This window comes from Tiliqua scincoides, chromosome 1 (assembly GCF_035046505.1).
Source record: "Tiliqua scincoides isolate rTilSci1 chromosome 1, rTilSci1.hap2, whole genome shotgun sequence".
Lineage (NCBI taxonomy): Eukaryota > Metazoa > Chordata > Lepidosauria > Squamata > Scincidae > Tiliqua > Tiliqua scincoides.
In genome coordinates this window covers 18255134-18270051 of record NC_089821.1, presented here as the reverse complement: position 1 = coordinate 18270051, position 14918 = coordinate 18255134, and the positions used below count along the sequence as shown (strand labels likewise).

The window sequence follows — 14918 nt, the reverse complement described above, 5'->3', positions numbered from 1 at the left end:
GCATCTGCTGCATCCTGCAGTTGTGGGGCAGTCACGGAGGCCTCCTCAAGGTAAGGCAATGTTTGTTCCCTTACCTCGAATCTGCATTGCCCTTATGTCAGTGCTGGAAAGTGGGTTAGGATTGTGGCCATAGTTACTAACATTAATGCAGGTGGTGCCTCTTTATCTGCAGATTTGGAACCTGTGGTTTTGACTAACCATGGGTTCCAAACCCACACATTGCACCACTGAATATGTCCCAGATGCAGCTGGAACCTTGTTCTGGTCGCATCTGGGAGGTTTTCTAAATCTTGAAGAGGCCACGTACCCAGAATGCCACCCGTCCTCCTGAGATTTACTCCTGAGGAAAGCCTGCCAGTTCTATGCCACTGAACCTTTTAGAAGAGCAGTTAAGATGTTTTTATTCTTCCAGACCTGTGTATCAATCCTTTCTGTAATGCTGCCCAGACATGTTTTTGGGTGACTTCTGGTTTTTGCTGAAAACTGTAAATTGCTGAAAAAATGGCTCTGGGTGGCATTCTGAGCCTCAGAGAGGTCACACATGGCCTCTCTGTGGCTCAGAGCTCCAGATTTGACTGAAGCAAGGTTCTGGTTGCATTCAGAGTCCAGTGGCTCCAGTGGCACCATGGATAATGAAATTCGTGGTTTTTGGTGCCCATGGAGGGGTCTGGGAATGGAACACCTGTAGATAATAAAATTCCACCTGTACTTGAATAAAATTAATTCTAATGCATAATAATCATGAACACATTAGTATAATATATATATTAAGACAGAAAAACAAAACAAGGAAAATGGTTGTAGCTCTTGCATTGCTATCACTAAGGACCCAAACCAGTGCACTCTGTTCTGTGTGTAAATCCCCTTTGTTGTGAGTTGTTCGGAAGCATGTAACTAATAACCAGCATGTGCTGCCTGTTTACTATGCTGTTAATGAGTATTTTCATTTTCTTTTCATCAGATAACATTTCTGAATGTGCAGATAGACAGACACTGTCTAAAAATGTCTAAAGTAGCAGAAAGGTAAGTAAGCCTACTGATTTACATTTGAACCATGTCATATTGCTTTTCTTGACTGCTGATGTAGCACAATGGCTAAGAGGCTGAACTTCAAATCAGGACTTTCCCAGTTTCAGTCTTGTGTCTGATACAAACTCAGTAGGTAGCCTTAGGCAAGTCTGAATGCAGCAGAGACCTTCAAAACGGCACCTGCCAGCGGCGTGCTTTAAAATGGTCATGGCAAACTTCAACATGCCAGTAGAGAAGCTTTCTGCACCATTTGGAAACTTCCCACAGCCATTTTAAAGGGATCCGCGCTACTTGTTGACACCATTCTGAAGGTCTCTGCTGCGGTCTCTCTGCTAGCATTCTGAATGCGCCTTCAGAAGGCATAGGGACCTTTAAATGCTGTCCTTGAATAGCTTCAGGATGGCCGCGAGTGCTTTGAAGACCTGAATACCGTGGATAGCTGATGACAGCCCACAAACAGCGAGCGAGGTGGCAAACTGGATCCCCATGGATTAGTGAGTCCATGGTAACATTTCCACAGTTTGTGGGAACTGAATTTAGTACCTTCTTGGTTCTGGCCACCATCCTCCTGAGATTTACTCCTGAGGAAAGCCTGCCAGTTCTATGCCATTGAACCTTTTAGAATAGCAGTTTTAAGATGTTTTTATTCTTCCAGACCTGTGTATTGATCCTTTCGGTAATTCTTTTTCTTATTGATGTTTCTCTTAGCTATTGGTAGCCAGTTTTAAGAGTAGACAAAAATGGAATAAGCAAACAGGGCCCAATCCTATCCAACTTTCCAGCACTGATGCAGCCCCGAGGTAAGGGAACAAACACTCCCTTAACCTGGGGAGGCTTCTGTGACTGCCCCCCCCCCACCTCAGGATAAAGTGGCATTGACACAGCTGCATCAGTGCTGGAAAGCTGGATATGATTGGGCCCATAGTACTCCTAAACAGGAGGTGAGTGAACAGATGACTTTGCTAAGGAGGTAGACAGAAAATCCTGCCATTCCACAAAACCTTCCAAATCTTTAGCAGGTTGACAGAGAGACCCAGGCAACAGACCCAGAAAACAATGTGTTTGGGCAGGCTTGCCCTGTCGTTCAAAGGTATAGATACCACCTCCAGCTGGGATCAATGGTGGAAGCCCCTGAAGATTCTTCTGCTCCTCTTTACTTTTTCAGGCTCTGGGTACTATAATATTTATATAGGAAAACATTCTGAGAGCCAAAACCAAATTGTCCAGTTTATGACATCCATCGTAAAAGGTGGGAAAGCCCAAAAGTAAACAGACTTCTGAGTTTAGTGCCGAAGGAGAATTTTATTGTTCTGCAGAGATGTGGAGCAGCAGAGCCAATTGCTTTTCATTTTTCAAGGTTATAGAAAGAAAGAAAAAAGAAGAAGGCTGTCTGGGCTGGTGTTCTCTCAGTGAGGGGGGTGTTGGCTTTTCCAGATGAGTGCAGGCATGGTTCTCTATTTAGAGTTGCACCCAAAGTGAATAAAATGCAGTGGCATAGCTAGAGGGGCTGCAAAGCACTACGTTTTGCAAGAAGCCTCACTGCAGCGTGCAATCAGCTTCTCCCCTTTGGAGCCTTCTGGGCGGTAGGAGCAAAATGGAGGCCTGCAAAAAAGCCTGGCTGTGAAGGGGCTGCTTGCACGCCACAATGAGGCTTCCTGGAAAACAGTGCTTTGAACCTCCTCTAGCTACACCACTTATAAAATGTTCAGCAGCTACAGAGCAGACCTGAAATACTTGATGGGTCCAGCTCTTCTTTATTTCCATCTTTGCTGTAGTAAGCAGTTTGAGCTGCAGCCTACATTGTTGTTGTTTTTTACTTGTGGTGCCCACAATTTCACTAGAAGACATGTGTGTAGCATTTTAGTGCTACTTGAGGAGCAGCCTGAGCAAGCTGCTTGGTGTGGCAGAGAAGCCATGGCGAAGAATCAGACAACAGACAGGTTTCAGCGAGGTGCAGAACGGTGGAAGCGGGATCAGGAATGAGAAGTCCGTCCCGCTCCGCCTCTTGCCAGCTTTATTTATACTTTAAACATGTCACAATCCCTTGCAATAGCAAAAAGGTTACTGTCGGTGAAAGATTTTACTAGGAGCTTCTACCAGGCTCTGACCACAACATTCCTTTGACTGAGATAAGGGCTACATCTTCATAACATCCTCTGTTTACAGGCTCTGGGCGAAGACACTCAGCGTATCATCAAGGCCAAGAGTTTGCTCTTACTCAGACGCAGGTGTGCCTGCTGTCATTATTGCCAAATACTGCTAAAGCGTCTCAAAGCCTAGCGCCTGTGTAAATAACCACTACACATGTGTGTTTCGCAGACGACAGTATCGAACTGTCCTTTTTCTTTAACCTCTTGTTTTGTATTTCCCATTGCTTCACTTTCCGCTTATCCCTGAAAGAGAATGTTTTTCCGTCCTCCAACTTCTGACCCACAGCGGCCATGAAATGTAATTAATGAAATCGGATAAGACAGGGGAGACCTAAGGACCCCGAGGCCCTCTTGTGGGAAACCTGCGCTGCCTGTGAAATAGCATGATTCTAATGCCTTCTGATAGAAGAGCAATCTTCCTGTGACTGTCTCAAGAGAAAAGATGTTCTTGCCACCAGCAGCACCATCGAGAATAGAGACGCATTGGTGTAGTCTGGGCAAAGGCAGTTAAAACTGAACAACTGACCAATTTTATGATGAGCCTTCTTGGTTTTGGGCACAGCAGAACACCTAGCACGGCAGATGCAGTGTCCAAAAATATTTCATGATTTGTTACAACAAATGCTCGCATTTTGGTCAATGTTGAAAATTCCATTAGGCGGCTTGTCCGCATTCACCGAAGTATGTCTGAGGTTTCAATCCATCACAAAATTCATCTATTATTATTATTAATAATAATAATAATAATAATCTGAGGATGTCAATAGTCCTATATGAATGTCAAGAGTGACCAAATTCATACATTCACTGTAACAGCTGTACACAGTTAGGATGAAACAAACATACTTCTAACAAATTGAACTTGAGAAAGAGAGGCTTTTCTTAGCTAAGATGTAAAGCATCAATTTTTTATTTTATTTTAAAGTGAATTCCAAGTGAGTATATGTGAATATTTCCAAATAGCACTTTTAGATTTGCCCAGTAGTGATTAATGCCATCAAGAGGGAGAAATAGTGGCATGTATAACCAGTAGATCTTGTGCATTGGCAGCATAATGTAATCATGAGATATCTGAAATCAATCCAGAGTTTTAAGAAATCAGATGATATTGCTGTCTGCAAGATTCTGTGCAAATGCAAATTAAAAAGTTGTACCTTGATCAAAGTCCCCCACCCCCAATAAAGGATCCAACCATAAAGAAACCCAGTGCAAGTAACAGAACTACTCAAAATACACAAAGTTCAGCATATCCAGAATCTAAAATGAATGATACTTAAAAGTACTTTACTTTGGATTGGGAACCGTCCCCCTTATCATTTTTGGTAACTTGCAATAATCTAACTACCATTACTGTATCTGAAGGCACTGATGCACATGTTATATCCCTGTGAAGCTTGCTATGCTGGTTGTATTGGTTGTTTGTCCATTCCATAATAGGCTACATGGGGCATGAACTGATACGGACTGTGCAGCCTCTAGGAACCAACCTTTGGCCCAGGCTTTTTAAAATTGTCCCTGGGTAGCATAGTGAATACATACAGAATTTAAGCATAAAGGTACTTTTTAGAAAAGAGAGAGCATCTCTAAAACATTTATAAACATGGCTGTTTTCATCTTTGTGGTTTATTTTCTTCTCTGCTTTTACAGTTTAATCACTTACTCAGATCAGTACATTGACTATGATCCTTTTATAACTCCTGCTGAGCCTTCCAATCCCTGGATAAATGATGATACAGTGTTTTGGGACTTAGAAATAAGGTAAGAAATGAACAATTCGGGCCTCTATAAATGAATCCACTTTGCTGTCATGAAAGTCTGCCTGATCCCTAAGCAACTGTGTGTGTTACAGGCACAGAAGCACATCATATTTATATTATGAATTATATTTCTGTTCTAGACCTTTATTATTTATGATAAAGTCTCACTCTTGGTTGTCTTTTAGTTTGGTATATGAGGCTCTTGGGGCAGAGCCTCTGCTCAGGCTGACTGGCCCTTTAAGGGAGTCCTGAGAAGGCCTCAGACTGGCTCAGGGAGAAGGAGTTCCAGCACCCTGGTCATCTTCCCTGGCTGGGCTTTTGCTGTCTGGATCCTAGTCAGGGGCTGTTGACTGCACAGCCACCCACCTCCCAGCTTCTAGACAGCCCCTGCATCACTGGCCTCCCAGCTTTTGTAGGGCCAGCTACCCTCCCCACAACCCTTCCCCTTCCTCTCAGGAGAGGTAAAAAGGGTGGTTCCCTGGGATCCACCCTTCCCTTTGCTTAAAAGCTTTCCCTGTGCTACTTTCACCTTGCCCTTCCTCCTGCCCTTCTGGCTTCTCCCCTCTCCTGTTGCCTGGCTCTCCAGCCCTGGTGCCTTCTCCTGAGGTAAGGCAGGACCCCGACATGGTATAAAGGCAATATATAGTGGAGATGTAGTCTAAGTTAGAAGCACTTCTAAAACTACAGATCATATCTTCATACCAAATGAACAGAGAAGGAAGTATAAAACTTAGCAGCTGCAATATCAGATAAATTAAATGTCTATATCATATATAATTTGCATTTGTGTAAAATACTAAATATAGCCTGAATTTCTTCTTGTTTTAGATAAGAAATTAATCAGAAAGAAGAGACCTGAAGGGATGGATTTTTCAAAAAAATCATTTTAAGGCTGCAATCCTAAAAACACACACACTGGGAGTGAGCCCCGCTAGACACAATAGGACTTGCTTCTGAGTAAATGTGTAGGATTGCATTGTTAGTTTTTCATTTAAATACATAAACCCATTCTTCAGTGTCACTTTTATCAGACTGTTAACAAAAAAATTAACCAATCATTAGCAAGAATTTGGAGCACATCCTCTACAAATGGGGGAAGTGGGAATTGTTATTTTGGACTTGTGAGTGAAGCTCTTAACATTGTAACAGAGTACATATCTTTGCCGTTGGCTTTACCCATAAATACCACCTAGCTTATCTTTTCCTGACAGTTTGACAGGGTAACAAATCATCTGTTTTCATGTATAGAAAGATTTTTTTGCTCTCTGACATCAAACAGATGCATGGGTTTTTCCACTTAGGTTTAAATCAGGAGACACCAAACCCTGGCCCATGGGCCGGATCCAGCACCCGGAAAAAGCACTTACTGTTCCATTTTGCAGCCTCTTATCTTTCAAACCAATCTGCTCAGAAACTTGCACCGAGCAGCTGCTTCTGCCTGGAAATCAGGGCACACAGTCTGCAGAAGAACAGTCCAGAAGAACTGGGCACATAGTTCCCAGCAGCAGAAGTGGCTGCCCAGAGTGAGTTCCTGAGCAGATTGGCTTGGAGATGGCTGGTTTAAATAGTCAATGCAAGCTCAGTAGTGAACTTTTCTGAATTAAACCGTCATAGAGAAATGAATGTGTGAAGAACTACAAGCTGATACAATCTTTCCTCTACATGTGCTTCTGATAGTAAAGAGCCTACTCAGCACCGTGTCAAAAGATGGGCCTTCTCCATAGATGAGGTGTTGAAGGATCCCGTAGGACGTGACCAGTTTCTTCGGTTTTTGGAATCAGAATTCAGTTCTGAAAACCTCAGGTAAATAAATAAGCTATAGATCAAGTACTCCAAAGCCTCTGAGAGTTCTCACTTGGGGGAAAAATTCACAGTGGGAGGAATGTGAGAACCAGCCTAACCTAGTCTGTGCCTAAAGGGTATATGTAATATTGACTCTGTTGTGGAATTTCCTGCAATTCTAGCTAAAGGCATATATTGATAAAAATTGATTGTTTCAAAACATTACTTTAGCTATTGCAAAAAAATTCATTTGGTGCTTCACCAAATGCACTATGTGAAAGTCGAATTTTTTGCAGTTCCCATCACATGTTAGCTCTCTACCAGGATCCTTCAACGGGAAGGAAAACTTTCCCATGATAGGCTTATGTGCTATATTACTACGGGTTCACCTGTATCCTCTTTTTAATGGCAGTACAGAGGGGCCCTGTACATGGATCCCATATCTGGAGTTTCACTTAACCATGAATCAGGTCCAAAGGGCCCCTGCGAGCACCCTTTCTAGAGGTGAGGGTCCTCACCACCAGAGGGTCTTTTGAGGCCTTCAGAGGTCGCTGCTGCAGGCTTCAAGATGGCCTAAAAGGCAAAAAAAAAGTGACTTCCAGTTTTACGATAAACCCATAAGTGAAGTTTTTAATGCCTTATAAGGCATTAGGAGGCCCGGGGAAACCTTCCAGGGCTTCCCTGGGTCCCCCAATGCCTTATAAAGCATTAAAAACATCACTTCTGGTGTTATCATGAAACCAGAAGTCTTTTTTTTTTTAACCTTTTAGGCCATTCTGAGCCCTATAGAGGCTGCAAACAGTTGCAAACAACCTCTGCAGGCCTTAAAAAGCTTCTGGAGGTGAGGGGGGCCAAGCTCCCTGGTTATCCGCGGTTTCAATTAACTGCAGGAGAGTTCCAGAATGTAACCCCCATGGATACCAGGGCACAGCTCTACAACTTGGTTTACTGTGTTTCTGTAAAATGGCATTAAAACAGCAGGCAGAGTAGTTGTAATAGTTCAGCGAATTGTGATCCAACAAGCTCTTGTAATGCACGCTCAGCAAATAATGTTGATAAAGAATCTTTGGCAACTCTTGCCTCATCTCATGCAACAGGACTCTGTGGACATGCTGGGATAGATATGGGCCACAAGCCTGAATAAAGTTAGGCATATTTTAAGTTTTACTGAAGTTAACTTGACTTAAGTGCACGTATCTCTGTGTTGGCCATGTGCAACTGAAAAAGCAATTTAACAGGCTGTTTGTTTTCTAGACACTCATTGTATAGTACAAATTCCTATTATGGGACTGGGTCCCACAGTCCTGACACAGACCATTGCTCTATTGATTTTCCTGCAGTATGTTCTTTACTGTTATCATCAGCGTGTCACAAGAGATTAACAACCCACCTCTCTGAACTGGCTAATGTCAGGTCTTCCACTGCACCTAGAAAGTGTGAGGAGAGAATGTGCACTGGTGAATTCTCTGGCGGATTCCCTTTTTCTTCATAGAGTACTGCAGTGGTTAGGACTTGGCACAGGTGTTGCTATACCAAATACTACCTCCCACTCTTCTCAATCTCTTTCTTGCCAACTTAGTTTCCTGCGAGCTCATTAATTCCCTAATATAGCAGTTCCCAAACTCCTTACCTTCATGCCCACCTCGTTGTCCACAGTGGGTCCTGGGCCCACTGTGACAAGGAAGCTACAGGGCAATATGGCACATGACCTGAAGGTTGCTTCTGGGTCATGCCAGTGCACAACCCAAGTAATTGGCCACATCTCACCACATTTCTAAAATGTTGTGTAGTAACCCACTGGTGGGTCTTTACCCAATTTTTGAGCCAGGAAGCTGCAAGATGTTCTTGGGCATGACACAGTGCAATGTGGCCAATGAAGTGGGTCACTAGCCATATTGCCCTAAAGCTTCCTGGTTGTGGCAGGTCCTTGGTTGGCAACCTTCAGTCTCGAAAGACTATGGTATAAGCCTACAGCACCCGGTATTCCCAGGTGGTCTCCCATCCAAGTACTAACCAGGCCTGACCCTGCTTAGCTTCTGAGATCAGACAAGATCAGGCATGTGCAAATCAGGTCGCAGCTCACCAGTGGATTGCAACCCACAGTTTGGGAAATGCTATCCTAATAATAATAGAAACAAAATAACTACTAAAAATTGAAATGTGAAATACCAAATAAAGCACTCTAAATTAAACTTAGCTTGCTCCCAAAAAAGGAGGATCTCTCTCTCTCTCTCTCTCTCTCTCTCTCTCTCTCTCCCCCTCCCTCCCTCCCTCTCTCTCTCTCTCTCTCTCTCTCTCTCTCTCTAACATACAGGTCCAGACCCTGCCGATTCAGTATCCATGGTTTTATCAGACTGTGGGTTCTGAACTCATAGGTTCAACCGAACCTGGTTCCTCCGAACATGAATGGAGCTATATTCTGGTCGTGTCTGGAGAACCTTCTGAGGAAGCCAAGCACAACCTCCCAACTCTCAGAAGGCCTTCTAAGGCGTCCGGAAGGCAGAAAATTGCAACTTTTGTTTTTTGGCCGAAAACCAGGAGTTGCGATTTTCAGCCTTCCAGCAGCAGTTTTCATAAATCTCTGCAACAGCCAGGTAATTAAAACACTTTGCACTCCCCTCCCCTGCACAACTTTGCGCTTAGCCTCCTAGCAGGGATTTCTCTTTCATTTGGTAAATAAAAGATCAGAGGAGGATGCATGCAACAGCACTTCAGACTGTGGGAGTCCATGAGGTGTATTGCTATGTAAAGGGCATAAGAAATGGCAGATACAAGATCATTCTTTTTAACATAGGGCAAAACTCTGTCTGCTACCTTCCTTGCCTAAAGGTTTGATCCTATACATACTTAAGTACATTACACTTACTTACATACACACTTACATTGAAATAAAAGGGACTTCTGAGTACGCATGCATAGACATGCATCCCGCCCCCCATGTCTGCTCAGCCTCCAGTGCTTTGCTATGGAAGCAGGCGCAGACCAGTCCCAGCTTCCCTGTATTTCTAAAACTTCTGAAATGGTTTCTTGCAGCAGGACTTGGTTGTGGCAGCAACACAGGGAAACAAGAAGTGAGGTGCAGCATTTTGCAGAGCCCCTCCAAGTGGCCCAGGGTGGCCACCCCAGTTGCCCTCCCAAAGGGATAGACCTCGTATTAGCTGAAGGCCTATGCAAGAACACCATCCTATCCATCTATTTACATTCTTTCGGACCAGGCTGCTTGAACTGGAAAGTGGAGAGTATTTCTCAAACTTGGCAAAAGTAGGACCTTGTGAGAACAGTCCATCAATCATTGTAACTTCTGCTCATTTCAGTGCAGTCATATGACTGTCAGGTCCCTGTGAAGCTTTTCTGGAGTGAAGGAACTTTTACATAACAGCAGCAGTGGACTGAGTGCTAAAACCGTTTCATTTTCTAAAGCCACGTTCAACAAGTACATTCTAGTCTTTATAATTGCAGATAAGACTGAAGATGCAACAGCAGTGTGTCCAAAAAACAAAGAAGCTAGAAAGCAAATTGCAAGTCACAATTCTATTCAATTTCTTATCTATGATTTCTTGTGAAACCCTTCTAGTGGTATTCAAAAATGGGTTAATATGCTAAAGATTTTGGTAAACCAGCTGCCTGGGGGCATTTTTGCAAGCAAGGACAAATGTGTCACACCTCTGAAAGTGCCGTAGCATTTTAACACAAACCAGGTTCACAGTTATTTTTCTATGAAGAAACTGTAGTTGGAATTACCGATTCTTGGCATAGTTCATCTAATACTAGTTTACATCTTCAGAGTATCCTAGGAACTATTACTTTTATAATAAAAAGTGTCAAAAGTGTCCAAGTGGCATCACAGAACATACCCACTCAGTAGATATTACAGGTGGGGCCTCTTTATCCACAGATTTGCCTCACCACAGATGCTGAACCCCCAGATCACCCAGTCCCTGAAGACCTTCCAGACACATTGTGTCTAGGAGATCTTCTGAGAGAGGCCACGCACCACTGCATGTGGCTTCTCTGAAGCTCAGAATGCCTCCTGGGATGACTTCTGGTAAACCACTCAGCAGGAAACCACTCAGAGTGTTTTTCTTTACAACTTTCTAGAAGTCGTCAAAAACTCTGCTCCAGGAGTCATTCCGAGCCTTGGAGAGGCCACATGCAGCCTGTCCAAGGCTCAGAATGGCTCTGGACATGAACTAGAGCAAGGCTCCATGTTCGGAGCAAAGATGGGCTTCAAAAACCATGGATTTCGTTACCTGCGGTTTTTTAATTTCTGTGGGGGGGGGGGATCCAAGAACGAAAACCCTGTGGATAAAGAGGCTCCACTTGTAACTTTATGTATATTTAAATGTATGTGTAGTTAAGCAAGGCAGGTAGATTCCTTCTATCTCACAATTCAACTACAGCCTGTGCCCAAACCCCAGCCATGGGGCACTTGCAGCCCCCAATCCGGCCCGCTGGGAGCCCTCAGTCTCCAATGAGCTCTGGCCCTCCAGAGATTTGCTGGAGCCCACACTGGCCCGACACAGCTGCTCTCAGTGTGACAGCCAACTATTTGACCTCTTGCGTGAGCTGTGGAACAAGGGCTCCCTCCTCTGCTTGTTGTTTCATGTCTGTGATGCAGCAGTGGCAGCAAAGGAAAGGCCGGCCTTGCTTTGTGCAAAGCCTTTTATAGGCCATGAGCTATTGCAAGACCTTCATTCATTCATTCATATAAGTTCCATCTCTAATGTATTCATTTATGTAAATTTATTCAAATTTGAAATGTAAATTAACTTTTTTTCCCAGCTCCCGACACATTGTCAGAGAGAATAATATTAATAATAATAACAACAACAACAACAACAACAACTTTATTTTTACCCCGCCTTTCTCCCCGAAGGGACTCAAGGTGGCTTTCAACAGGTTAAAACAGATTAAAAACATAATTTAAAAACAAATAAAAGCATATTAACACATATCATAAAACAGCAGTCAGATAAAAAGTAGTCAGGTAAAAAGAGCATAGAGCAGCAAATCATAAAAGAATCAGGCCTGTAACCAAGTATTTAAAAAATATTAAACGATGTTGAAAAGATGTTAAAAAGGCCGAGAACTCAGAAGACTTGTTTAAACAGAAGGGTCTTCAGGCCTCGCTGAAAAGTCTCAAGAGAGGGAGCCATTCTTAAGGCAAGGGGAAGGAAATTCCATAGCGTTGGTGTCACTACTGAGAAGGCCCTATTTCTTGCCGCCACCCCACGTACCTCCCTAGGCGGCGGCACTTGAGATGATGTGGCCCTCCTGCCAAAATTTTGGACACCCCTGTTCTAAGGGCAGGTTCAGGCATTTATAAATCACTTTGCAGAGCGTCTTCACCACCACCAAGCGCACACCTCTGTGGAGGAAGTAATTGGCATAAGCATTGTTTGGTGCTGTGAACATAATCAATGGGAAACAGTAAAAATTCTAGGAAAGGAGCAGGAGCAAAAATGCAAGCTTAATGTTGCTGCCGAACTGATATTCCTGTTACCCATGGCTAACTCTGTAGCTTTGGTGATACAATCTAAGGGTGCTGATTATATTCACAGTCGGGCAATTTCATCTGGAGAAAATGGACATCATCATTAGTGGGGCTTTGATCTTACGTTCATGTGCTTCTGCTATTTACAGTCCTGGGTTGAGGGGTCAGATTTTCAGCCAATGTCACTAAGCAGAGAACAACTGATTTCCACGTAGAGCAGAGCTTATCTTACTACAAAGTTATAGCTTCTCAAATGCAGCCAACAGAGACCTTGACCATGATCATCATTTTGCTTCATTGGTGTACATGAAATGTTGCTTCTCTATGACTGCACTGCAAAAATCAGGCCAGCTCTGTGACCACACTTGCTGCTATAATAGAAGACTAGTTTGAGAACCGCTGCACTAGGCAAAGGTGGATAAACAAAGCAGACATTTGGCTACATGGTTTGCCACCTTGGCCAATGAAAATGCAAACATAAAACAGAAAGAAAAGGCAGAGGAAGAATAATGGGACTGATGGGGGCTCAAGGATGGACCAGGCAACAGGCAAAGGATTTCAGGGATCCTTGGAGAATGCAAGGACATAATCCACTGAGCTGGGGACCAAGTGTGAAGTGTGGGGTAGATGAGTAGTAGCAGGTCACAGAGAACCAGGGTGTACTGAGGGTAGTGGGAGGTTGAGAGTGTTGTTGGGCCATGAATGTGCATCTGTGGATGGAGAAAGGCCACATCAGGATTCAGCAGTGCCTTACAACCAGGTGGACTGTGGAGGCTGCCAGGTCTAGGAGCAACACAATCCTCTGGGAGGGAGATGCTATTTCAGTATTTTGCCTATGGCGACAAACTTCCTCAAGCCAGCCCTGAGGGGGAGTTTCATCAACTGTCTCCAGGTTCTGCCTTTGTCGCAGATTTGTGAATGTTCAATCCCACCAGAGAAATATGTAAGATGTCACAATTAGAATTTTTTTTTTCTTAACCTACAAGTGAGATATTTCTTAACATTGAACAAAGCATGTGTGAATGCTGAGGAAAGAGATGTGTGGGAAGTACAAAAGGGAAGCCTTCAAGAACCAGGGCACATAAAGAGGATTCATGCAAACAGAAGATTTTGGGGGAGGACAATTCTTTCTGTGGAATTATTAGAATTATCAAATTAAAGCTTTTGTTTTTGTTTTATCATTTGTTCTCATTGTTACCCTTTTTCCTTAGAATATCACAGTGCTGTGAACATAATCAACGCCCCGTATCACCAGAGCTACAGATTTATTTATGTATTTAAAGAATTTATACCCCACCTTTCTACAGCATTCAAGGTGGCTTACAAAATAAAACACCACTGCAATTGCTGTATACATAAAACGATACTAAAACTTTAACATAAAAACCATTAAAAGAATAAAACATCACAGTCTCCAATGGATCACAATTAAAATAACATTTCATTAAAAGCGCCAACCCCCAATATCAGCATTCAAAAGTTTCCTTAAAGAAGGAGGTCAGGACCCCACCAAAAAAACTCCAAGGAGGGAGCAGTTTTTAATCCCAAAGGAAGGGAATTCCACATTCCTATTCATTTCTCTCCCCTCTCCCCGCCCCAATGCAGCAGCACCAGAATGGCCACTGCTGCATCCTATGGTGGGGAGGCAGTTCCAGAGGTCTTGGGCCATCTACTTGGACCTGTGCTAGCTAAATAGTTGGCGCAGGTCTGTGTGGACCCACACCACAGGAACTAGTCCAGGAAGGGGGATAAAATTATCCCATCGAATAATGGGATATTCGAACCCACCATCGAATATCACCGCCATCGAACCCACCGCCTTACCAGACCCAATCCGCCCATCCCCACACCGCTTCCCACCCCTGTTCTACCCCCCACTCCACCAGTTCTGCCCATCCCCTTACTTCTCATGCTAACTCACCTGCTCTGGCAAGTGGTGGGAGATACGTCAACACAGGCAGGAACATGTAGGCCTTCCCACTTGCACTTCTGGCAGAGTACTGACTAGTGTGCTGTCGGTAAACCTTTTACAACTGGTGCTGGCTGCTTTATGGCAGTCAGTGCCAGCAGAGCGGCAGGAATGACATCACGTGGTGAGTATAAGGTGAGTACTTCCATTCTTCTTTCATTTTCTCCCCTCTCATTCCTAGACCCTCTTCATGCCACCTGTCTCCAGTGAACACCACCAGTAACACTTTTACCCAGAACATAGGACTCTTACCCAATACACAGAACCCAGAGTTAACTGCAACTTCCCATCCTTCTTTGCAGCATGGTTAGGGAAGAGAAGGAAGGCTTGTTCTTACATGCCCTGTTTTACAAAGTGGCAGATGATAAGCTTGCTGGATGCTTGGGCAGGAGGCAAGACAGGTGTCACCTTGCAGGTACAGCACAGTCAACCATTGAATGGTGAAGCAGTCGAGAACTTGAGACATATATCTTTGGCTTGCTAGAAGTAGCAGCAGCAATCTATCTGAGATTTCACCCTTTAAAAATATAAATCCATCCTGGATTCAACCTAGATTTTACCAATCACTCCCCAAAGCGTCCATGTAGGGCTAACTCCTCTTTTATAATTTTCGTTTCTCCATCCATGACATCAATATACTGTCCCAGAATGTTGAGCCAGTGGTGCAGCTTGAGGGGGTTCAAAGCACTACGTTTTGCAAGAGGCCCCTCCCCTTCAGAGCCATTCCAGGCAGTGGG

At 43.8% G+C, this 14918-nt stretch overlaps 1 protein-coding gene and 1 pseudogene across 2 annotated transcripts in view; one reads left to right on the top strand and one right to left on the bottom strand.

Annotated features, from left to right (window-relative positions):
• Positions 1–14918, top strand: part of RGS6 (regulator of G protein signaling 6) — a 292282-nt gene that overhangs the window by 226726 nt on the left and 50638 nt on the right. For both annotated transcript variants that reach the window (XM_066631615.1, XM_066631606.1), the window contains exons 12-14: positions 962–1023; positions 4827–4937; positions 6614–6739. In XM_066631615.1, coding sequence (XP_066487712.1) covers positions 962–1023; positions 4827–4937; positions 6614–6739 — 299 coding nt within the window. The remainder of the gene's footprint in view (positions 1–961; positions 1024–4826; positions 4938–6613; positions 6740–14918) is intronic.
• Positions 8684–8798, bottom strand: LOC136637970 (5S ribosomal RNA; annotated as a pseudogene).